The sequence below is a fragment of the Stomoxys calcitrans genome, chromosome 2 (assembly GCF_963082655.1).
Source record: "Stomoxys calcitrans chromosome 2, idStoCalc2.1, whole genome shotgun sequence".
NCBI classification, from domain to species: Eukaryota; Metazoa; Arthropoda; class Insecta; order Diptera; family Muscidae; genus Stomoxys; species Stomoxys calcitrans.
This window is the reverse complement of record NC_081553.1, coordinates 188,116,720-188,143,617: the sequence shown is the minus strand read 5'-3', so window position 1 is coordinate 188,143,617 and position 26,898 is coordinate 188,116,720. Positions and strand designations below refer to the sequence as shown.

General features: G+C 40.3%; 1 protein-coding gene across 8 annotated transcripts in view; it reads right to left on the bottom strand.

Annotated features, from left to right (window-relative positions):
* The window catches only part of LOC106086729 (low-density lipoprotein receptor), a 922,896-nt gene that overhangs the window by 115,640 nt on the left and 780,358 nt on the right, over positions 1-26,898 (bottom strand). For all 8 annotated transcript variants that reach the window (XM_059363916.1, XM_059363909.1, XM_059363908.1 and 5 more), the window contains 5 exons: positions 16,198-16,462; positions 15,889-16,111; positions 11,584-11,919; positions 5,856-6,074; positions 4,854-5,208 (listed from right to left, as the gene is read on the bottom strand). In XM_059363916.1, coding sequence (XP_059219899.1) covers positions 4,854-5,208; positions 5,856-6,074; positions 11,584-11,919; positions 15,889-16,111; positions 16,198-16,462 — 1,398 coding nt within the window. The remainder of the gene's footprint in view (positions 1-4,853; positions 5,209-5,855; positions 6,075-11,583; positions 11,920-15,888; positions 16,112-16,197; positions 16,463-26,898) is intronic.

Below are 26,898 nucleotides of genomic sequence, written 5' to 3'. Positions count from 1 at the left end.
CCCTCCAGCGGCTCAAGAAGTCAAGATCCAAGATCGGTTTATATGGCAGCTATACCAGGTTTTTAACCGATTTGAATTATACTTAGCACAGTTGTTGAAAGTGATACCAAAACGCGTCGTGCAAAATTACATCCAAATCGGATAAGAATTGCGCTCTCTAAGAACTGAAGAAGTCAAGACCCAAGATCGGTTTATAGGACAGCTATAACAGGTTATGAACCGATTTGAACCGTGCTTAAAACAGTTGTTGCAAGTGACACCAAAACACCAAGTGCAAAATTTCAGTCAAATCGGACGAGAATTGCGCCCAATAGGGGCTCAACAAGTCAAGACCGAAGACCGGTTTATATGGCAGCTATATCAAAACATGGACGGATTTAGCCCATTAACTATCCCAACCGACCTACACTAATAAAAAGTATTTGTGCAAAATTTCAAGGGTCTAGCTTTACTCCTTCCAAAGGAAACTTGCTTTCGACAGACAGACGGACGGACGGACATGGCTAGGTCGACTTAAAATGACATGGCGATCAAGAATATATATACTATATGGGATCTTAGACGCATATTTCGAGGTGTTACAAACAGAATGACGAAATTAGTATACCCCAATCCTATGGTGGAGGATATAAAAATCAATTTGTTTGTTTATCGGTTTGTTGGTTTGTCGGTTTGTTTGTGTGTTCCTTATAGACTAAAAAACAGTAGAACCGATTTTCTTAAAATTTTCACAGATGGTGCATAATGATCCCGTGGTAAAAATAGGGTACTATATTTTTAATATATGAAGGGGGAGCGGACCCTCCCCCTACTCAAATTTTCAGAAACGCCATATCTCGGAGATGGCTGGTGCTATTTAAGCGGCGAAATTTATGTGCTCTCTTATAGTAGCCTAAAAACAAAAATTTGGTATCCAAATTTCGGATGGGGTACCTAGGGGGGCCGCCTCACCCCCAAAACCTACCAAATATATATATATATAGAGCAATCACGATAATATGGGACTCAAATGAAAGGTATTTAAGATAAGAAAACGTATCTGATATCCAATTGTCGGACCAAGTGATTGGGGGACCACCCCAACCCCCAAAACATCAGCAAATCGGACATATTTACCGACCATGGCAATATGGGATTCAAATTAAAGGTATTTGCGAGTAGAATACAAATCTTATATCCAAATGTAGGAACAAGTTTCTGGGGGTCCATCCCTTCCCCAAAACACCGCCCAAACAGGACTTATTTACTGACCATGGGAATATGGGTCTTAAATAAAAGATATTTGAGTGTAGAATTAGAATCTGATATCCAAATATTGGACAAAGTATTTGGGGCCGGCTCTTCCCAAAACCATCCCCCAAAGGGGACAAATTTACGACCCTGGGCATATGGGGCTCAAATGAAAAGTTTTTGGGAGTAAAGTACGAATGTGATATCAATATTCGGGAACAGGGTCTATGGGGCCACCCCACCCCCACAACAACACCCAAATAGTATTTGCTGACTAAGGCTCAATGAGACTATGAGGCTCATATGAGAGGGTTTTTAGAGTGGAACACGTGGCCGCCCATCCCCCAAAACACCCGCCAAACCGGTCTTGTTTGCCGAGGATTTCAAATGAATGGTATTTGGGAGTAGGACATGAATCTGACTCCAACATTCGGGACCAACTGTCAGGGGACGTCCCCACCACTATAACATCCCCCAAGTAGGACATATTTGCTCACCAACACAATTTGGGGTTTCAAGACAGTGGAGCTCGATATTCATAGTTTTTAGGGCCCATTCCCCAAGCCGAACATATTCGCTGGCTTTTTCAATAAGGGGTTTAAATGAAAGATATTTGAGATTAGAATACGAATTTGATATACAAGTTCGAGGCCAATGCCAATATGGGGTTCAAATATATGAGAGTAGAGCTCATTGCTGATATATTTTCAGGGCTAAGTGTTTGGGGGGACCACGCCACTCCCCAAAACACCCCTTAATTGGGCATACTTACCGACCATGTCAACCTGGATCTCAAATGAAAGGAAATTGTGGAGTAAAGCACAAAATTGATATCCACTTTCCCGACCAATTTTCTGGGGGTTTACCGCTTTCCCAAAATATGGGTATGGGTATGGGTGGGTATTTGGGGGGTAGAGCAAGAATTGGTACTCCCTTTCGGGAGCAATTTTCCCAAAATACCCCACAAACAGCAATTTTTTACTGACCATCGCAGTATGGTGCTCAAATAAAGGTATTTGGGAGTAGAATATGAAATTGATATCCAAATGTGGGCCCATGTATTTGGGGCACCGCCCCTTCCCCAATACACCCTACAAAGGGTAAAAATTTGCCAACCATGTCAAAATGTGGCTCAAATGAAAGGTATTTGAGAATAGAAAACGAATTTGATAACCAATTTTAGAGCCAAGTGTATGGGGGACGCCCCATCCTATAGACTCTTAAACCTATGGCAGTATGGGGCTTAAATGAATGGTATTTCTCAAAAGACAGAACTTCCCTGACATAATTTCAATAGACATAATTTCCCAAATACAAGATTTTACAAAAATTTCCCCACAGACAAAATTTCACAAAAGCTAAAGTTTCCGGAAAATTTTTTTAAAAGGTTTATTTTTCCTGATGACAAGGTATTCCTGAAACTTTCTCTGAAGACAAATTTTCTACTACATTTTCTCTAAAGACAAAATTTCCCTGATATTTTCTTCTAAGACAAAATTTCTCCCCAGACAAAGTTTTACAAAATTTCCGGAATTTTTTTTATAGAAACAAAATTTTTCATTTTTCAAGTTGTTTGCCTGTTAGGGCGAGATCATTAAATTTTACAATTTTTGTTTGTAGCTCTTTCGAGACGAGCTCAGTGATCGGAGATGCTAATGTAAAAGGAAAGCCAAAGATAGCAACACACACCAACCACTATGGGACGCGTTTTGTCTTTGGTTAGAAGACTTTTCAATCATATTAGGTGTGATGGCTTCAAGGGCCGTGCGTTGGTAAGTTGTATTTGAATGGTATTAATAGCAAAAACGCATCTATGATGCAATTACCCATTAACCATGCTCGAAAACCCTGTCTATTAGCTGTACTTTTCCCAATGCATGTACTTTTGGGCAATGACCGACATTCTGTCTGTGACAAATTACACTTCTTCCGTACTACACATGATTTTGTTCATCTGTTGGAAGTTGTATTGATGGCTTCGAACGTTAAGACAACGGCAGTGGCTCTCGCTGTTGCTCCGTGTGCCCAGGTTCGAATCCTTCTAACCTAAGACGAAACGCGTCCCATAGGGGTTGGTGCGTGTTGCTATCTTTGGCTTTGCTTTTCCATTTGCATCTCCGATCATTGAGCTCGTCTCGAAAGAGAAACAAACAGAAACAAAATTTACCTAAAATTTCTTTAAATAAAAAATTTATTTTATGATATTCTTTCTGAAGACAAAATTACCCTGAATTTTTTCCCCACAGAAAAAATTTCTCTGAATTTCTTCCCCACATACAAAATCTTTCTGAAATTTTCACAAAAAATAAGGTTTCGGGAAATTTTTTCTTTAAGGTTTAATTACCCTAAAATATTCCCTGAAGATAAGAATTTGCTGAAATTTTCGCTGAGGACAAAATTTCCTCAAATTTGTTCTAAAGACAGAATTTCTCTGAAATTTTTTCTAAAAACAAAATTTCCATTAAATCATCTCTAAAGACAAAGCTTTCACAAAATTTTCTCCAAAGATAAATATTCTTTGAAATTTTGTGTCGAAACGAAATTTACCAAAAATTTTGTTCGAAGACAAAATTGCCCTGAAATATACTTTGAAGCCAAAAAATTTTTGAAATATTCTCTAAAGACAAAATTTCCCTGAAATTTTCTCTAAAGACAAAATTTCCCTGAAATTTTCTCTAAAGACAAAATTTCCCTGAATTCCTTTCTTAAAGACAAAATTTCCCTGAAATTTTCTCTAAAGACAAAATTTCCCTGACATCGTCTTTCAAGACAACATGTCGCGGCAATTACCCAGAGGGACAATATTTCCCAGCAGTTTTCTCTTAAGACAGACATCCCCTGAATTTTTCTCTCAAGACAGAATTTAACTGAAATTTATCTTTAGAAACAAAATCTATCCAAAAATTTACTCTAAAAACAAAAGTTTTCTGGAAATAAAATTTCCTTGAAATTTACTCAAGAGGCAAAATTTTCCTGAAATATTCTCATTAGACAAAATTTCCCTGAAATTTTCGCAAAAGACAAATTTCTCCTGAATGGATTCCCAAAAGAAAATGAAATCGCGATACGCGAAACCAGTCAAATGCTTCTTTTGCTGACTATACCATTCTTTGAATAGAAAGCATTAATCAATGCTCTAACGCCAGACAATATCCTGCAATGGAATCTCGACAGAATTTCTCTAAAAATATCCTTAAAGAGAAAATTCCCTAAAACTTTCCATAAGGACAAAATTTCCTAAAATTTCTCCTTAAGACAAAATGTTTTGATGATTTGTATTTGAAACAATTTTCACGAAATTTTTCCTAAAGATAAAATTTCCCTGAAATATCTGAAGTCAAAATTTACCTTCATTTTTCTCTATAAACCAAATTTTCCTGCAACTTTTAGTTTTAGGACAAAATTTCCTTAAAATGTTATCTAAAGTCAAATAATCACGATTTGCTGGAATGGTTTCAATAAAACCAATTTTGTAGCCTTCTGTCTCAAAAGAGGGCCTTAAACTCCATCCAGACCCTACCACAGTCCATTTATACCCCACTTTAATCTCATTTTCGTATCCACTGGATACTTTGTTTACGCAATGCGATATAACCACACATGCAACAATAGCCATCACTTACCATATGCAGGGCGGTTATGGGTTTCACACCTTCACCATTGAATTTGTTCGCCTTGAAGACGGTCTGTTTATCCCAATCTGTCCAATAGATGCTGTCCTCGAATGTGGTAATGGAGAATGGATGACGCAAATATTCGGTGGAATATAAAATCTGACGTCGCTGTGAGCCATCATAGTTGGCCGATGAAATGATGTTCAGTTTGCCATCGACCCAGTAGATGCGTTTGCGTACCAAATCCAAAGTAATGCCATTTGGCCATTTGACATCGTAGTTGATGATGGTGGTGCGATGGGAGCCATCCATGCCGGCGCGTTCAATGCGTGGCGAAGCACCCCAGTCAGACCAATACATCCAGCTGGAGGAAAGCAAAGAGATAACAAAAATACAAACAAATCAAATGAAATGAAATGTCTCGGTCATAACATGTCCTTAAAGCGGCTGTTGAAAACAGCAGGAACTAGAATTGAAACAGCAATCGCCAGCATCACCAAGGACTGCAAACAAAATGAAATTTAAAACTTGCCATCTTTGCCCTAGCCTCCCAGCATATGGGTTTGCCCAGCTTGAAGCTCACTCAGCATGTGTGTTACATGTTTAATGGCAGGGGATGGCCAACTAAAGAATAACAATTTATTGGGTTTCACTGCAGCACAACACTGGCTGTCCTTCTGCGGTAGGTAGGTAGGTAGGTAGGTAACCAACAACCAAGTGCCAACGAGGAGGTTGTACCAACCACTTATTCTTCTTCATCATAATGTCAAGTGTCAATCAAACGGATGTGTTGGGTTGCCGCTTGATTTTCTCCATTTTTTTCTCATTCGTTTTGGGTAGGAGTCTTCCTGCTCTCTTCATGAGGCTACTCGCTGGGGGAAGAATCTTTTACAGTTTTGGTTCCCCTTTGTTTTCTCACAACACTCTCTAGTCACATGGGCTTGAGTGGCAAGGCAAGGCAAGGGAGGCTGTAGGCGAGAGGCAAGGGGCTATAGATTGCATGATACTTACCCTTCAATGGGATCCAATGCTATGGAGCGTGGTATATCCAATTCATCTTCGATGAGCACTTTGCCCATGTTGCCATCAAAGTTTGTCAGCTCAATGGTGCATTTGTGTGTATCGGTGAAGTAGATGTGATTGTAGATCCAATCAACGGCCAGACCATCCGAGGTTACTGTGTGCTCCTTTAGAACAATTGTTTTATCGCTGCCCTCATCAATGGGTGCCCTATTGAAGAAATTGAAAAAGGCAATTCAATGAAATGTTCTCCATATAAACAAAATGGAAAATGGATAAAAATAAGACTGAGAACAAAAACGCCACAACACTGAGCAATTGATAAATTCGAGTTGTAAAAACACCATCGAATGGGAATAATAAACAATGACAAGAAATTGCATACAAAATAGAAAAAACAAAATCCCAAAGGATTTTAACAAGATGTGGGCGATTATAAAGAGATGACATTTGCTGCAGGACTAAGTGGGGAAAAATAATTTTTGTTTTGTTGTGGTGGGTGACTTGGGTGGATGGAGGAAGCCAAGCAACGTTTCTGCGGTTTTAACTTGGCCTTCCTACATCTTACATGTGGACACAAACCTACCAGCGGTGTCTTCTGGGTGGCCATCCTTAACATCTGTTAAGGGTAATGAGCTAAAATATGCCATGAGTACACCCGAAGAATGATAGAAAGATGGAGTGGGCTAGCTCGGGTTAGTAGCTTATCACCCGGAAAACTTGAAAAAATTATTATGAAGACCCCTTGACTTGCATATCTGTATCGGAAATTTCCCAACTCTTTGTAGAGAGGGTGAAGTGTACGTTCTGGCGGATGTATTGCAGGTATACAGGACAGGCATTGTCGCCATACAGGAAGCGTGATGGCTCGGGAAAGGCACCACAACAAACTCCCAGAAGTAAGGCCTTATATTACAGCTACCACGCAATGAGGCATGAATTTGGTTGTGGATTTGTGGTAAATCGAAGACTGAAACATCTTGTCTTCAGGCTTACTCCGCCCAAATTGTCCACTATCAACCTATGTTGCGCCCATGCTCCGACGGCAGACAAGGACGAACAGACCAAGGACATTGTCTACTAGCATCTAGAGAGAGAATATCATCGCTGTACCGCCCATGATATTAAAATAGTTCTGGGAGACTTTAATATCACGGACGAAAATAGGGAAAGAAAATATCTTTGAAAAATTTAGACTGCACGAAGAAACTTCCGATAATAGACTCTGACTAATAGACTTCGCCGCGGCAAAGTACATCATAGTCAGCACCTCTAAATTCCCAAATCAAATGATTCGCACGGTCACATGGCTGTCACCCAATCAAAAAACCAATGCAAAAGGCAGTTTTTCCCATGAGCATGAGGAACAGGTACAAACTTCTCACATTTCAATGAGTGCAGTCCGATTCAAGTTTAAGCTCAATGATTAGGGACCACATTTTTATAATCGAATCCGAACGGCGTGCCACAATTCGACACCTCTTTGGAGAGAAGTTTTACACGGCCAGCATTGGGAGGGGAAAACCACCGCTAAAAATTTTTTCTGTTGGTCTCGCCAGGATTCGAACCCAGGCGTTGAGCATCATAGGATGTATGGATGGATGGATATCAAATTCATACTCTACTCGCACATACCTTTCATTTGAGCCCCATATTGCCATGGTTGGTAAATATGTCTGATTTTGGGGTGTTTTGAGGGTTGGGGTGGTCCCCCAAACACTTGGCTTGACAATTGGATATCAGATACGTTTTCTAATCTTCATTACCTTTAATTTGAGTCCCATATTGTCGTGATTGGTCTATATATATATATTTAGTAGGTTTTGGGGGTGGGGTGGCCCCCCCCTAGGTACCCCATCCGAAATTTGGATACCAAATTTTTGTTTACTATAAGAGAGCACACAAAATTTCGATTAAATCGCACCACCCATCTCCGAGATCTGGCGTTTCTGAATATTAGGATAAGGGGGAGGGTCCGAGCAGATATATGGGGCACCCCCTCATCACCAAAAACACCCACATACCGGACCTATTTACCGACCAAAGCAATATAAGGCTCCAATGAAATAATATCCACATTGGCGCGAAATATCTGAGTACCCAAAAGAGTATTTATTTCCTGACGTCAGATAAAATAAAAGAATGAAAGAGGCGCAGCGGATAGGGCCATGTGATCGTCAGATTGTGGGTAATATGCAGTAATGATGTCATTTGGCAACCGAAGTCATAACAGTCTGAACTCTTACTGTTCATCTATCATTTTGTCTCTGTCCAATTTTTTTATATAATAATTTTTATAGCCACCGCCATAGGATGGGAGTACACTAATCTAGTCATTCCGTTATAAGCAGGTTAAGTTCGAAGATGGGCTATATAGAGCTATATCTTGATATAGCCCCCATATAGACCGATCGGCCGATTTAGGGTCTAAGGCTCATAAAAGCCACATTTATTATCCGATTTTGCTGAAATTTGAGACAGTGAGTTGTGTTAGGCCCTTCGACATCCTTCGTCAATTTGGCCCAGATCGGTCTAGATTTGGATATAGCTGCCATATAGACCGATCCTTCGATTTTGGGTCTTAGGCCCATAAAAGCCACATTTATTATCCGATTTTGCTGAAATTTGAGACAGTGAGTTGTGTTGGGTTCTTTGACATCATTTGTCAATTTGGCCCAGATCGGTCTGGATTTGGATATAGCTACCATATAGACCGATCCTCCGATTAAAGGTCTTATGCCCATAAAAGCCACATTTATTATCCGATTTTGCTGAAATTTGGGACAGTGAGTTGTCTTTGGCCCTTCCACATCTTCATTTAATTTGGTCTTGATCGGTTCAGATTTGGATATAGCTGCCATATAGACCGATCCTCCGATTTAGGGTCTTAGGCCCATAAAAGCCACATTTATTATCCGATTTTGCTGAAATTTGGGACAGTGAGTTGTCTTTGGCCCTTCCACATCTTTATTTAATTTGGCCCAGATCAGTCTAGATTTGGATATAGCTGCCATATAGACCGATCCTTCGATTTTGGGTCTTAGGCCCATAAAAGCCACATTTATTATCCGATTTTGCTGAAATTTGAGACAGTGAGTTGTGTTGGGTTCTTTGACATCATTTGTCAATTTGGCCCAGATCGGTCTGGATTTGGATATAGCTACCATATAGACCGATCCTCCGATTTAGGGTCTTAGGCCCATAAAAGCCATATTTATTATCCGATTTTGCTGAAATTTGGGACAGTGAGTTGTCTTTGGCCCTTCCACATCTTCATTTAATTTGGTCTTGATCGGTTCAGATTTGGATATAGCTGCCATATAGACCGATCCTCCGATTTAGGGCCTTAGGCCCATAAAAGCCACATTTATTATACGATTTTGCTGAAAGTTGAGACAGTAAGTTGTGTTAGGCCCTTCGACATCCTTCGTCAATTTGGCCCAGATCAGTCTAGATTTGGATATAGCTGCCATATAGACCGATTCTCCGATTTAGGGCCTCAGGCCCGTAAAAGCCACATTTATTATCCGATTTTGCAGAAATTTGAGACAGTGAGTTTTGATAGGTTCTTTGACATCTTTAATCAATTCGTCCTAGATCTGTCTAGATTTGGATATAGCTGCCATATAGACCGATCGGCCGATTTAGGGTCTAAGGTCCATATAAGCCATATTTATTATCCGATATAGCTGAAATTTGAGACAGTGAGTTGTGTTAGGCCCTTCGACATCCTTCGTCAATTTGGCCCAGATCGGTCTAGATTTGGATATAGCCGCCATATAGACCGATCCTTCGATTTAGTGTCTTAGGCCCATAGAAGCCACATTTATTAGCCAACTTTGCTGAAATTTGACACAGTGAGTTGTCTTAGGTCCCTCGACATCCTTCGTCAGTTTGGCCGAGATCGGTTCAGATTTGGATATAGTTGCCATATAGACCGATCCACCGATTTAGGGTTTTTCGCCCATAAAAGCCACATTTATTATCCGATTTTGCTGAAATTTGAGACAGTGATTTGTGCTAGGCTCCTTCGACATCCTTCGTCAATTTGGCCCAGATCGGTCTAGATTTGGATATAGCTGCCATAAAGACCGATCCTCCGATTTAAGGTCTTAGGCCCATAAAAGCCACATTTTTGATCCGATTTTGCTGAAATTTGGAACCGTGAATTGTCTTAGGACTTTCTACAACTTTCTTTAATATGGCCCTGATCGGTTCAGATTTGGATATAGCTGCCATATAGACCGATCTCTCGATATAAGGTTTTGGGGCCATAAAAGGCGCATTTAGTGTCCGATGTTGCCGAAATTTGGGACAGTGAGTTAAGTTAAGCCTTTTGTTATACTTCTGCAATATGGCACAGATCGATAAAGATTTGGCTATAGCTGCATTATAGACCGATCTCTCGGTTTTAGGTTTTGGAGCCATAAAAAGCGAATTTATTTTCCAATGTCGCTGAAATTTGGGACAGTGAGTTGTGTTAGGCTCTTCGACGTCTTTCTTTTATTTGGCGCAGATCGGTTCAGATTTGAAGATAGCTGTCATATAGACCGATCTCTCGATTTAAGGTTTTGGGCCCATAAAAGGCGACGTTATAATCTGATTTCACTAAAATTTGACACAGTGACTTATGTAAGGCTTTTCGACATCCATGTTGTATATGGTATTTTGTTATATACAATTGAACAATAACTTCTTAGTATTTGGTCCAAATCGGAACATAATTCGATATAACTGCTATGGGACATAAGGTATGCAATTTTCTCCGGATTTTGATATATAACCGAGGTGCTGGGTATCCAAAGTTCGGCCCGACCGATCTTAGCACGCTGTTACTTGTTTTTATGTTCAGGTAATTTTTTTTTTAATATATTATGGCAATTTTTAATGGATTTATTTTATTAAAATCATTTATCTTTAATGCTGGCATTATCTTTAACTGCCATTAAAGTTTTAACTCAAATTAAATGAAAATCCCAGTACCATTATAATGAATATTCAATTTTGTTGCTATCAGCAACCGCAAAAAACACAGCTGGCAATTTCATGGCCTAGCCACATTTCTACCACAGTCTTCCACCGCCGCAGTAGCTATCTAGCAGTTGGATATAGAACACAAAAAGTGGATTCGAAACCCCCTACAAATAATTTTAATTCATAAAACTCAGCACACTAACCACTGGAATAAAAAAAGAGGTTAATTTAAATCAGTAGCTAAAAGTTGTCAACGTGCTTGAAATTTCAATTAAAACCAAACCAAACCAAAGGAACTACCAAGGGCTGGGATGGCCAAATGTGGGAGTGGATGGTCACCAGGGCTGCAACTATGCAGTATAGAATTCTGGTTGCTGAGATGAGTAGCAGTGTTAAGAGTTAAACAAAAGGCAGGTATAAACATTCATGAGGGGACAGGGCAAACGAATTTTACCTTAAGCCAGGTGAAAGCAACTAACCTTTGGTAGGCATGTGTGTGTGTGTGTGTGTGCATGGGTGTGTATGGGGATTAAAGGCTCTTTATTTGCATACACCCTAACTCCAGGGAATAAGCAGCAGTTTTGGTCTATTTTAAATTAATTTTATTTAAGATTTTGGGTAGCTAAAGCATATTCTCTTGCTCCCTCCTTTCCACCCCTCAAACACATGACATCGCTTTATGTAGCCTTGCAGGCTTTTGTCTCATACATCCTTTGGGCTTTAACAATCCCTTAACTGTACTTACTTGTAAATGCTTTGTGTGGTCACATCACTCCAGAAGATCATGCCGGTGCGAAATACAAAATCCAATGCTGTCGCCGATTTTGTATTATTCACAATTGATGTCATTTCCATGTGATCCAAGGCGATTTTTCGTATGTCATGACGACGTGCCAGCAACAATGATGCATGACCCTCGGTGGCCTTACAGCGTGTGTGATTGCGTGGGTCACGCATATAGCCCTCCACGCATTCACATTTGTAGCCGCCAATCTCATTAATACACGTTTGCGAGCAGGCACCCGGATTCTCGGCACATTCATCGATATCCACACAGGTTTTATTATTTATTAATTTATAGCTGAAAATATACAGAGAGAGAGAGAGAGAACATAAAGAGAATTTCAATGAGGAATGCTGCTGCTACTGTTGGTCGAATGGTTATGGCATAAAAAGAATTCCAAAATTTATATCATTGGGGAATGTAATCAAAAACTGGAACATTGCATGAAAATAAATTAAATTCCAAAACCACCATCAATAAATAAATTTGCTTCATAATAGAAATATTTCATGGGACTCATGCCCAGCATGGTGTTCAATGATTAAATAGCACAAATAATGGCAAAAAAATAACAATAGGGCCGATAGGAATGCCTTTGAATTCCCTAAGCCATAGTGGATGGCAATGATGTTTTTTTCGTGGTAGGCAAAAATTTTATTAAGTTTATGAAGGTCAATGAGTCCTGCATTGAATTGGATTAAAATAATCGACAGGTGTTTGAAAAATTGTGTCACAAGTGTACCTGCCAAGGCAGTTGGAAACTGCATCAAGATAAGCACTCAATAGGCTCTTAGATCTTGCGAACTGCGTGCTTAGCGGGTATCTTAATGGACTACGTGAGGTTAAGTGCAGGTAAGTACACGCTCAACTCTCTGAAAGGGTATCCTGCTAAGACAGAGATCAGCTCCTTCCAAATGACAAGCTATATGCCCTTATAGGCTGGAATTATCCTACCTTTCTTCATATCCACATATATCGTGATAGTCCAATCAGGCAGCCGCTCTGTCATCGTCTATCATGCCTTTAGAACCGCCTGAAAGAGGCTTTACCCATTTTGAAGCCTATATGAGTTCCCAATTTATAGGAACTTTATGTGGCCCATCCAATTGCGAACCATCGGTGAATAGAGAAGACACCGATGGGTCGCAATTGTATGGGCCACATTAAGTTCCTATGAATTTGGAACTCACATAGGCTTCAAAATGGGTACAGCCCTTTTTCAGGCGGTTCTGAAGTCATGGTAGACGATGACAGAGCGGCTGCCTGATTGGACTATCACAATATATGTGGATATGCAGGCGGCGTTGAAGACTCTGGCTTCGGATTACTTACTTTAATTGGCTATGACAGAACAGTTGTTCCACTAGCCGAACGCCGAATAGCGTTCCATGCGCCTCGATCTTCTGCTCTCATTTTATAATCTCTGACACCAAGTTTTGAGGTGTCTCCCAACACTTGATCCTTCCATTGGTTTACTTGTACTACCGTGTTTGCCTTCAAAAGATTTCTTTGCAGCAGCTTCATCATCCATTCTGACAACATGACCTAGCCAACGCAGCCGTTGTATTTTGATGCGTGTAACTATGCTATCATCGTCATACAGCTCATCAGCTCGTAGTTCATACGACACCTAAATTCTCCATTAGTGCAAACAGGTCCATATATTTTACAAAGAATCTTTCTCTCAAATACTCCAAGTACTGCCTGATTTGCTTTCGGAGAACGAAACTGTTTAGAGGATGCAACAAGCCGCTTCGAAACAAGGGTATGTATAACAGGCTCTGCTGGGTCCCGGGCTTACAAGAGATGACAGAGAAGAGACGGCTGAGGAGCTAGCCAGGAATGCATCGCTGATGATAGTGTAAAACTGAATCATAGGCTTGGAACTCATATAGGCTTCAAAACGGGTATAGCGATGACGAAACAGGTATATAACGATGACGAAGCGGCAATCCTATGGCAGCCGGTTGTACGTACCGGATTGACCCGATGGAATCCTTCATCGGCAAGGACTGCCGCCTCGGTGTACGACACACTACAACAACAACAACGAAGCGGCTGCTCGATTGGACGATCACGATATACGTGGATATTCAGGCGGCGCTGAAAGCTCTGGCATCAAATTATGGACGTCGCAACAAGCTACTTCGAAACATGGCTATGTATATTAGGTTCTGCTTGGTCCCAGGCCTTAAAGAGGTGACAGAGAAGAGGCGACTGAGGAGCTAGGTCGAAACCAAGGGTATGTACAGAGTCTTGGGTCTGTTGGGTCTTGGGTCTTCAAGAGATGATAGAGAAGAGGTGGTTGAGGAACTAGCCAGGAATGCATCACTGATAATAGAACTTAGGTTAGGTTTATGTGGCAGTCTGCCATCAAACCCACTTAGACGTTTTCGTTCATTGTGATACCACAGGAACAGAAGAAGGAAGATGCCTTCTAATTCCTACCTTTGAACCATGCAGATCGCTTAAAAAAACCCAATAACTTGCGAATGTTTACATCCGCTTCATCAGAGAGGTTCTCAAAGAAATGAGAACTTAAAGTGAAACTCATTCTAACTGCTAGAGCGGGATACACAAACAGAAGGTGTTCTATAGTCTCTTCTTCTTCGATGTCCTCACAGTTTCAGCGAAAGTCAGTCTGTCAGCATGTTTTCCGATTAGACAGTGACCTGTCATGACGGACACAATGACTGAGATGTCTGTTCTAGCCAATGACAGCAAAACAGAAGACCTCTTCAAGTCTAGATTAGGCCACATAGTTTTTGAATGCTCACAGCCCCCTCTTTGTGACCATCTATCAGTCGTTGTCCTTCGGGTTTGGTCCTGAAAACTTCGCTTACATGTCGCTAGAGGCATACCCACAGATTCCAGTGTCACTGGAATGTGTAGAGTGAGAAGTTTGCCCCTATTCCTTAATGGAATGTTCATGGGCAAATTTGCAATTTGCTTTATTAATGCTCAACCAAAGGGAGGAGTAATGCCTCAGAAGAAGTAATGCGTCTGCGGTTGGACTATGGGTGAGAGAAGGAAAAGCGGTCTATAAGATTCACTTTCGCGGCTTCAGTAGCGGGATCACTCTGTTTATTTTCAAGTTGTCGGGTTTAATGAGAGTGCTCAAAGGGGTTGAGGATCTAGGTGAGGTACTCGACTAGCGGTACATCCATATTCTTCAGAATCAGCGTAGAGATTCCGTCAGGACCTTGTGTCTTGAACGGCTAACTGTGATGATGCAACGGAATGTTTGGAATCTCTGAATATATGCTCTGTCTGAATGAATTTGGATTCCCGGACGCAATGGTATTCCGATGAACTTCAAGGCGAACCAGCCAGACAGAACCTTTTCACGGTGAACGAAACGGTTACAGGTGTTGCATATGTGGCATTTGATGAACTACTGGACTTAGCAGAGGTGAAACGTAGAGCGCAGTTCTTAATGAGGTGGTGATTTGTACATCAATGCCGAACTGCAAGGACACTCTGACTTAGATTGAAGAATGACGAAGGAGTTTCTGGCTTTTGATAGGAAGTCAGAGGGCAATATTGCAGGAGGTATAAGAGGACACTGGTCGCGCATTTGGGAATTCTGCATAATTTTACTGTCCTGATAAGGATGAAGAGGAGACCATCGAGCAAGTGCTATGTTCATACTCAGGTCTACACGCAAGCGTTTTTTTCTCCGATTTGGGTGATCTTACAAACGGAGATCTCTTTAAAAATATAGACAAGACGGGAGGATTCCAACAGGCGACACGATGAAATGATGCACAGACTGGTGCTTTTCCGAGGGATGCATTTGAATCAATTTGTGTGGACCAAAAAAAATATCTACCAAGTGGTAGATTATGTTCCGATTACCGCCTTGGCGACAAAAAAAAATTGACCCACACTAATAACCATGTAGGCATTCTACGTTCCTACTGTCTTCTCATATCACTGCATGTCCCTATCCTCTATCTAGGAATGTTCAAACAATAGCTATAGATCGTGTCAAACACACAAAAACAATGCTTTGTCCAGGAGTATAAACCTGCTTACACTAGTGCAATGAAAATGCGCTAGTTTCAGCACTAAAATTTTTTGCATCGGAATAATTTACGAGTTAGAATTAATTTATTCTTCCCCAACACAAATAGTTAAAGAGGAGCTGAATTCAGCTCAAGAAGCAATTGCTATCAATTTTATCAAACTTTTTTTCCTGGTTGGCTATTTAGAGAACTCTTCTTTGAATCTTTCGACTTTATGAACAATGCATTATCAACTTACCCACTCTCACATTCACATTTAAAGCCAATGGGTTGATCAATACACTTATGCATGCAGCCGCCATTATTGGTGGCACATTCATTGATACCACACTTATTGGACTGTTCATCTTCGCCAGCGGGACAATCCTTGTGCCGGTCGCACACCTTGGCCAGAGGAATACATTGACCACCACCGCAATCAAAATGAGTGTTGGTATCACAAACGGTTTGCTTGCGAATGCCTAAAAAACAAACAAAGAATGGAAGAAAAGACAAACAGTTAATGAAATTCATTCAAAGAGGAGTTTTCCAAAAGACTTCAACTTACCACAGTTCAACTCATCACTTTTGTCGGCACAATCAAACTGACCATTGCAAGTCAATTGTCCTGCTATGCAAGTGTGATCACTGCACTGGAATTGATCGGGGCGACATGTCTTGTTCTTGCAATTGCTGCGCACCTCATCATCACCATCGGGGCAATCGCGTTCACCATCACACAGCCAACTGGAGTGGAGGCAAGTGATGCGATCCTTGCATTGGTACTCATTGGAGAGACAAGGGATTTTGGTGCTGGTAACATTGCCGCAACCCTAAAATAAAAGAAAAAAGGAAAATGGACATAAGTTTGAGATAAAAACAAATAAAGGAAGCAAAAGGCGGACGATGGCGGCTATATAATACCCTACTCCTACGCTATAACTGATGTATGGGTAGTATAATACGGACAGACAGTCAGAGATACAGACAGACAGATTGGCAAACAGAGAGAAAGACAGACAGGGAGACGAACGCACGGACAAACAGACGTACATGGTTAAGCCGAGTCATAAAATTACTCTTTGTTGGTTAACTTAATAATGGATCTGGCTTTTCGTCCTTTTATAACCACCACCGAAGGATTGGGGTATATTCATTTTGTCATTCCGTTTGCAACACATCGAAATATTCATTTTGGACCCTATAATCCAATCTTAGACGATCTAGCAATGTCCGTTCGTCTGTCCGTTGAAATCACACTACTGTCTTTCAAAATAGAGATATTAAGCTGAAACTATGCACAGATCTTTTTTTTGTCCATAGGCAGGGCAAGTTTGAAAATGGGCTATATCGGACTATATCCCCGATCGGCCGATTTAGGGTCTTATTCCAATAAAAGCCACTTTTATTATCCGATTTTGCTGAAATTCGGGACAGTGGGTTGTGTTAAGCCAGTCGACATCCTTTCTCAATTTGACCCAGATCGGTCCAGATTTGGATATAGCTGTCATATGGACCGATCCGCCGATTTAGGGTCTTAGGCCCATAAAAGCAACATTTATTATCCGATTTTGCCGACATTTGGGACAATGAGTTGTGATAAGTCCTTCGACATCCTTTCTCAATTTGACCCAGATCGGTCCAGATGTGGATATAGCTGCCATATAAACCGATCTCTTGATTTAAGGTCTTGCGCCCATAAAAGGCGCATTTATTGTCCGATTTTGCTGAAATTTCAGACAGTGAGTTGTGATAGGCCACCCTTCTTTAATTTGACCCAGATTGGTCCAGATTTGGATTTAGCTGCCATATGGGCCGATTTAAGATCTTAGGCCAAAAAAAGCCACTTTTATTATCCGATTTTGCTGAAATTCGGGCCAGTGGCTTGTGTTAAGCCAGTCGACATCCTTCCTCAATTTGACCCAGATCGGTCCAGATTTGGATATAGATGCCATATGGACCGATCCGCCGATTTAGGGTCTTAGGCCCATAAAAGCCACATTTATTATCCGATTTTGCTGAAATTTGGGACAGTGAGTTGTGATAGGCCCTTCGACATTCTTCCTTAATTTGACCCAGATCGGTCCAGATTTAGATATAGCTGCCATATGGACCGATCCTCCGATTTAGGGTCTTAGGCCCATAAAAGCCACATTTATTATCCGATTTTGCTGAAATTTAGGACAGTGAGTTGTGTCAGGCTCTTCGACATTTTTGTGCAATTTGGCCCAAATTGGTCCAAATTTGGATATAGCTGCCATATCTCGATTTAACCGATATCTCGATTTAAAGTCTTGGCCCCATAAAAGTCGCATTTATAAACCGATTTCGCTGAAATATGACAGTGACTTATGTTAGGCTTTTCGAAATACGTGTCGTATATGGTTGAGATCGATCTATATTTGGGCTACCAAAAAGACCAATATTTTGTTGTACAATATTGAACAAAGACTTGTACTTGTTAGACCACTCAAAGTCCGTGCCGAATTTGGTGATATGGTCATAAATTATGCATTTTTTACCGGATTATGACGAAAGGTGGTTTACATATTTAACCGAGGTGGTGGGTATCCAAAATTCGGCCCGGCCGAACTTAACGCCTTTTTACATGATGTTCTCCCATTGAGTTTTAGTGCATAGGGGGCCTCCTTTGCGACACTTCTTTGGAGAGAAGTTTAACTAGGCATAGTACCTCGCAAATGTTGCCCCATTAGGAGGGGAAAACCGCCGCTAAAAATGTTTTCTGATGGTCTCGCCAGGATTCGAACCCAGGCGTTCAGCGTCATAGGCGGGCATGCTAACCTCTGCGCTACGGTGGCCTCTATTGTGGTACAGCCACCGTAGCGCAGAGGTTAGCATGCCCGGCAATGACGCTGAACGCCTGGGTTCGAATCCTGGCGAGACCATCAGAAAACATTTTTAGCGGTGATTTTCCCCTCCTAATGGGGCAACATTTGAGAGGTACTATGCCATGTAAAACTTCTCTACAAAGAAGTTTCGCAAAGGAGGCCCCTTATCATTGAGCTTTAACTAGAATCGGACTGCACTCATTGATATGTGAGAAGTTTGCCCCTGATTCTTAGTGGATTTTTTTTTTTTGGTTACAATATTTTGTATATAAATTTAAACTTTGAAGTTTACTTTTTTATTAAAATTTTTATTTTTTTTTGTAAACATCTGCATAACTGCCAACAATTGAACAAGTAGTCCAGGCTTAATCAGTAAAGAAAACCAACTCAAAACTCTCACACAGCAAGAAAGAAAAGTGTGAAGTTGAGAACATTACATTCCAAAATCCAAACTCCAACATCAAAACTATGGAGTTTTTATCAGGACCAAGCTGTCATCGCCAAGGGAAAAGGGATAGCAAAATGCACAAAAGTTAATGCAATTTGATGTTGATGAAAAACAACTGCCAAATACGAGCAATTATGCTGCTCAGGACTAGAGGTGAAGCGAAGAAAAACTGCACAAACTCCCTACAGTTCCTTTAAACAACCCAAAAGGGGGAACTTTGAGTGGCCTTACCAAGAAAGTTTGGCCATTTCTACTCCATGCTGTTGTTTTTTTTTGTTTTGTTTCGCTTAGCCAAACAATCAACTTTGCCTGCTTGCAGACAAAAAGGACAGCAGCAGCAGCAACAAAAGGGCAAGCGTATTGGAAAAAGGGAGTACAGAAGTGCCGTACCTCCAGTTTAATTTATGTTGTAATTAATCCCGAAAGTTTCCATCTTGGGTAAACCAAATAAAAAAAGCCTTTTAGGCAGCAAACAAAAGAGTCTGATTTGCATCCTCATCCAGCCAGCCAGCTAGCCAGCTGAGGTAGGGCCTTGCAACCTCAGCAGTTGGTATTGTTGTGCTGTTGATGCCAATGAGGCACATGTTGATTGCTTAGATAACTTGCGGTCTTTTGTGGGCATCGATGCATTGTAGAACTTTTTGATTTCCCTTTATGATGTGGTGCTGTTGTGACAAAGCGAATTGAGGCTTGGCAGGGTTTCTCTTCTTTGCTTTTGTTGGTTAGAGAATTTTGTGCCAGGAACAATGAATAGGTATTTGAAAATCAATGTTGACTTTAAGTTCTACCAAATTGAAGTAATGAAGGCAAATTGGATTGAAAATTGGGAAATAGGCTCTTCTGCGAACATGTGTAACTTAGGTTAGGTGAGGTGAGGTGAGGTTGGAGTGCCAGTCTGCCATCAGACTCACTTAGACGTTTTCGTCCATTATGATACCACAAGGAACAGAAGAAGGAAGATGGCTTCTAGTTCCTACCATTGAACTATCCAGATCACTTTAAAAAGCCCAACAACTTGCAAATATTCACATCCACTAAATCAGGCAGGTTCTCAAAGAAATGTGAACCTAAAGTGGAACTCCTTCTGACTAGAGTTGGCAAACTATCGATAATCGCAACATTCGATATTTTCGACAGTATCGATAGCATCGAGCTCGCACTTCCAATCGGTTCTATCAGGAACAGAGGTAAAAAATTGCAAATTTTGCCCATGAATATTCCACTAAAGAACAGGGGCAAACTTCTCACCTATCAATGAGTGCAGTCCGATTCATGTTTAAGCCCAATGATAAGGGGCCTCCTTTTTATAAACGAGTCCGAACGGCTTGACGCAGTGCGACACCTCTTTGGAGAGAAGTTTTCCATGGCATATTGCCTCACAAAAGTTGCCAGCATTAGGAGGGGAAAGCCACCGCTGATGGTCTCGTCATGATTCGAACCCAGGCGTTCAGCGTCATAGGCAGACATGCTAACCTCTGAGCTACGGTGGAACAGAGGTACTGTAAATTTTATCCAAAAACCAGCTCAGTTAGGGTGTACTCCACACTGCCTGAAACATCGGATATGTCTCACATAGGCTGTCTGTCTCCTTGTCTGAAATCTCTTTTGGTATTAAATGGTTCGGAGAGATTCTTTCCTATTCTTACTGAGGAACGTGTATCAGCAAGTGTCATCCTGCAGAGTCTCATTAATTTTGCAGAGATACCACACTCAGACATGGCTTGAAATACCTTTGAACTTAAAGCAGTATCGAAGGCGGCTTTGTAGTCAACAGGATTTGGGGCAGTGTGAATATTTGGTCCAGTGTGGATTTACCAGGTCAAAAGCCTCATTAATAGGGCTCAATTATCTCATTGATTTTTGGTTTTAATCTTTCACACAGTACGCTCTACGAGAGTATCTTGTATGCGATGGGGAGGAGACTTTTTCCTCTGTAGTTGGCACAATTCGTCTTGTCTCCTTTCTTGTGTACGGGACATAGTATGCTGAGGTTCCAATCATCGGGTATGCGTTCTTCTAGCCAGATTGTGCAGATAGGCTGATAAATACGCCATATCAGCGTGTCGCCACCGGTCTTAAATAGTTCAGCGGGTAACCCGTCGGCTCCTGCTGCCTTGTTGTTCTTTAGTCGGGTCACTGCTACTTGGACCTTATTCTGACTAGGAGGTAAACATTGTATACTATCATCAGGGATTGGTTCTGGGGTATCCTCTTCGCCGCCAACGTCAGACACAGACACTGTTTTTTCCATAGCCTCAGCATGTTATCTGTGTCAGTTACCAGATGTTCTTTTTTGTCTCTGCAGGAGAAAGTGCCTGCACCAAAGCCATCGGTTTGATGTTTAATTCTTTGGTAAAATTTCCGGACTTCATTCTAACTCCTGTACATCTCAATTCGCTCACACTCAAGTCTCTCCATTTCTTTTTTATTTATGCGAAATACACGTTTCTCCTCTATCCTTTTCTTCCGATACCTCTCCTTCATCTGGCGCGTTGCTACCGATTGGAGGGTTGCTCTATATGCCGCATTCTTAGCTTCAGTAGCATCTCGACACTCTTGGTCATACCATGGGTTTCTTGGAGTGGGGCTTCCGGTACCCAAGCACGGATTTCGCGGCATGGAGTGGGCATTGGTTTGCCACTGCGGCATTATATCATTGGAACAAGGAGTACTTTCATCAAGCAGTAGGGTCGGTCGAGTGGAGTAAGCCTTTTGCCTTTGTTGTATTTGCAGCTTTTCAATGTCCAGCTTCCGTGCAGTGTCAGATCGTATTTTCCTCGCGATGTTCAAACGGGTGCGAACCTATGCTGCAACGAGGTAATGATACGAAACTATTTTCGCTCCACGGATCGTACATCTAACACGCTGGATGAATGCCTTCCATCTATTACAACGTGATCCAATTGGTTCCTCGTAGTATGATCGGGTGACAGCCATGTGGCTTGTGAATATTTTTATGTTGAAATCTGGTGCTACTAACTACCATGTTTTTTTCGCGGCGAAATCAATCAGCCTCAACCCATTACTAGACGACATCTCGTGGAGGCTAAACTTTCCGACTGTTGGACCAAAAATGTCTTCCTTCCCTATCTTGGCATTAAAATCTCCCAGAATGATTTTAATATCATGGGCCGGGCAGCGGTAATATTCTCTCTCTAGGTGATCGTAGTAAATATCCTTGGTCTGGGGCAGATTAATATCTGCACCCTTTTTTCAACCTAACCTGATACAGCTTTCTTATTAAGCGGTTTCCCGATTGTACCTCTTGAGCTTCTAGAGAGCGAAACTTTTATACGTTTTGGCTGAAAATTTTTCCAATGATTTCTGCTATGACCACCAGCATTCAAATTGAACCAACTTTTTTTCTTTAACTGTCTGCAATATTCCATGAACGTTATATGTGCATGGTGTAGTATCTGTCAAAGACAGTATCCCTTTAGGCCAAAGAACATTTCATCTAGAATTTTAGTTACTGTTATTTGAGCTTCCATGAGAATGCCAGTGAAGAGTTTACTTGAAAAAAAAACAAAAGAAAAAAAAACGGAAAATGCAATCAAGGCGGAAAGCAATAGTAATGCCGTGTTTACATTGCAGTTGCACAGAATTTTGTCCATGGGCATTTCAAGGCTACTTATGCAACAAAAGAAATGTTAAATATTTGTCTCTACAAGGGAGTAGTAAAATATTTGGACAATCCAAGTTAAGGAATTTAGAATTTTCCATTCACTCTTGGCTGCAAGCCCAAAGCCATGCTGGTGAAATTCACTACTCTTAGCCAGAGTAAATGCTTTAAATGCAATGTTTTAAAGCTTTTCCACAGGCAACGAGTCGACGATGCATGCAACCACAGAAAACTCCAAGTAACAAAAATTGGGTTTATGTCTTTGTCCATTGTGGCCACATAAATCTTTCTACTTCTGAATTTTATGCAATTTAAATTTCTATTTTCTTTGCCATGGCCTTTTTTTTTTGTCTTCACTAGCACCACAAGCAGCTACAGCATAGAGCACTCATTCCGGGAGCCCTCTGGGGAACAAAGGAAATGAATGCATACAAAAAATTCGTTGCATATTTTTAGGGGTTCCCCAAATAACGTTATGGCATTTTAGGCATGCTGTGAAATGTTGTTTACTTTTCTAAGTTCTTTTTTCATGTATTTCTTCTTCTTCAGTTTGTTATGGTTGAACTGAACTGTTTTTAAATAAAGCTAAGTTGCATCTATTTTTTGGGGCATGAAAAAAAAGTTGTCTACTAAAATGTATTACACTAATGTTTTACCATGGCTCTGGGGTTTATTTTTTTTTTGGTTTTTTTCTAGCTGGGCCTTTTATACTTCCTCAACTGTTTAGCAATTTGAAATTCCATGGCGCCTTTGTTTTGGGGGGTAAATCTTTTGTTTATTCTTGCCACTTGTAACCAAGAAGTGCTGCAATATTTCTCCACAATTGCTTGCCTACTTTTAGGAGGGGCAGCACAATCACAGCAAATATTGGCCCTAATCATAAACAATGGGAACTGAAATAGCTACTTAGTAGCATAAAGCATTCAATTGAAGCTTTCGGGAGACAATGGTAATTTTGAATAAAGTGCAAACAATAGATATTAGGAAACTAGGGTTTTGTGGGTAACCTAAAATGGGAAGGGATTTTTTTGCTTAGCTATCGTAGTTTTGAGAGTTTTACTTCATAAATGTTTTTATTATTTTGGATTATCAAATTTAAAATTGTAAAAAAATCTGAACAAATAAATCGGAGGCAAATCGGAGAAAAATTGCGACTCAAGAAGTCAAATGGGCTATATCAAATGGGAGCTATATCAGGTTACATATCGATTAAGACCGCACTTGGCACAGTCGTTGGAAGCCGTAACAAAACACTATATGCAAAATTTCAGCCAAATCGTATGAAAATTGCGGCGTGTAAGGGCTCAAGAAGTCAAATCGGGATATCGGTTTATAAGGGAGCTATATCAGGTTATAGACCGGTGTGGACCGTACTTAACACAGTTGTTGGAAGTGATAACAGAACACTACATACAAAATTTCAGCCAAATAGGACAAAAAATGAGACTTCCTGAGGCTCAAGAATTCAAATCGGAAGATCGCTTTATATGGGAGCTATATAAGGTTCTAGACCGGTTTGGACCATACTTGGCACACTTGTTGAAAGTCTTAACAGAACACTATGTGCAAAATTTCAGCCAAATCAGACAAAAATTATGGCTTCCAGGGGCTCAAGAAGTCAAATCGGGAGATCGGTTTATGTGGGAGCTACATCAGGTTGTGGACCGATTTCAACCGTACTCGGCACAGTGGTTGGAAGTTATAACAGAACACTTTCCGCAAAATTTTAGACAAATTGGACAAAAATTGTGGCTTCCAGGGGCTAAAAAAGTCAAATCGGGGGATCGGTTTATATGGGAGCTATATCAGGTTATATGCCGATTTGGACCGTACTCGTCAGAGTTGTTGAAAGTCTTAACAGAACACTGTGTGCAAAATTTCAGCCAAATCGGATCAAAATTGCGGCTTCCAGTAACTCAAGAGATCAAATCGGGAGATCGGTTTACATAAGAGCTATATCAGGTTATAGACCTGCTTGGACCGTACTTAACACAGTTGTTGGAAGTGATAACAGAACACTACATACAAAATTTTAGCCAAATCGGACAAAAATGGCGACTTGTAAGGGCTCAAGAAGTCAAATCAGGAGATCGGTTTATATGGGAGCTATATCGGGTTATACCCCGATTTTGACCCTACTTGGCACAGTTATTGGAAGTCTCAGTAGAACACTACACGCAAAATTTCAGCCCAACCGGACAAAAATTATTGTGCTCATCGGACCACTTTCGGATATGGGTGACGTTTTTGGGGTAAGGGAGAGTGTCCGCCTTCTCCCGATGGGTACTTAGACTTAAATTTGAATACCATATTCGTATTCTACTCTCCAATACCTTTCATTTGATACCTATATTGTCCCGATCGGTCCACTTTTGATTTTGGGTTGTGATTTTGGCATAAGGGGAATGTCCGTCCCCCCTTCCGATACCGAAAAATTATACAGCCTATGTTTCCTTCCAGACCATCCTACACAATATGCGAAAATTTCGAGAAAATCAGTTATGCCGTTTTTTGTGGTGTTGGGGTGACCCCCTATACTTCGACATGAATTTGTATGCCAGATTCGTATACTTTTCATTTCATAACCATATTGTCCTTATCGGTCGACTTTTGATTTTGGGTGGTGTTTTTGGCCCCCTTCCGTTATCAATAAAATATAAAGCCATTTCCTATTTCCTGACTATATTCATAATCTACTCCCGAATACCTTTAATTTGAGTCCCATATTGTCATGATCCTCAAATAAACTTCTTTTAAGGGGTTTTGGGGCTGGGCGGCCCCCTAGGTATTTGGACCCTACGTTTATTATGAAATTCGTATTCTACTCTTGAATACCTTTCATTTGAATCCCATATTGTCCCGATCGGTCCACTTTTATTTTTGGGTAGAAATTTTGGGGTAAGGGGGAGGGTCCTCTCCCCCTTCAGATATCAAAAAATGTAGGACCACCGCGGGATCATTATGCACCATCAGTGAAAATATCAAGAAATGGTTTCAGCCGTTTTTGAGTCTATACGGACCAAACAAACACAAATTGAATTTTATATTGGTTGCCCAAAAAGTATTTTTTTAAAAGAAAGTAAATGCAGTTTTAATAAAACTTAGAAAGAACTTTAATCAAATATACTTTTTTTACACTTTTTTTCTAAAGCAAGCTAAAAGTAACAGCTGATAACTGACAGAATAAAGAATGCAATTACAGAGTCACAAGCTGTGAAAAAAATTTGTCAACGCCGACTATATGAAAAATCCGCAATTACTTTTTGGGCAACCCAATATATAAGATGGGATCTTAGATCAATATTTCGAGGTGTTACAAACGGAATGACTTAATTAGTATACCCCCATCCTATGGTGGTCGGTATGAAAATTACAAGGAAATTGGCATATTATGGAAAGTTTAATGTTGGAGGCCAAATTTGTAAAGATTCAAAGAAGTGGAACTCATAGAGCTCGTTGCTATGATATTGTCTAAGGTTTTTCTTATCCATTAAACATCACTACTTTTCCACTTCATACTGCCCCCACACATAGTCCTGGCATTTGTCTCTACATATAACCCACGGGTTTCCTCCTATGCTGTAATTTGTATCAAAATGCTGCCTTTGTCATCTAGCAAACTCTTTTGTTTAGTTAAAGTTTACCATGTCCCAGGCAAATAAGAATATCAATTCCAAAGCAATTTCATTTACTTTCTGTTTAATGCTCTCGAAACATCTAAAATTAAATTAACATTGAGAATAAAGCATACACTTAGGAGCCATAGGGGAAATAATACAATACATGGCATACCTTAGGGATGTTGTCGTAGTACTTGATAAGAAATGAAAATATATTTTAGATTGTTAACAGTTTTTCCCTTCAACAACAACAACGACAGCAAATGCTCCTCAATTGAAAGACAATAACATTTGCCAAACAACAACAGCATCAACAACAAATCGTAATTGTATTATTAGATAATGATTAATTCAACAAAAATCCTAATGAAGAGCTTGTAGCAAAATATTTAGACAATTGAATTTTTGCTCTAGGATATTGGGATGTCGTTGTCTTTATACTGTCTTCTTGGCAGAGAGTAAATAAATTGAAAAACAAATGTGTTGACATTAATTTTAATTGAAATTTAAATTATCTAAAAATATTTGCAAAATTAATTGCTGCAAAGTCTTGGCAAATTTAAATAAAATGTTTTGAATAGAAAAGTCTTCAGGCAATAACCTTCGAAAACTTTGATATATTGCCAAATAATGGAAGCAAATGATATTCGCATTTAGAATGTCTGGCTAGAGGTTGAGTGATGTATACGCTATGGAATATTCATATAAATTTCGGGTCAAAATAGCGGAA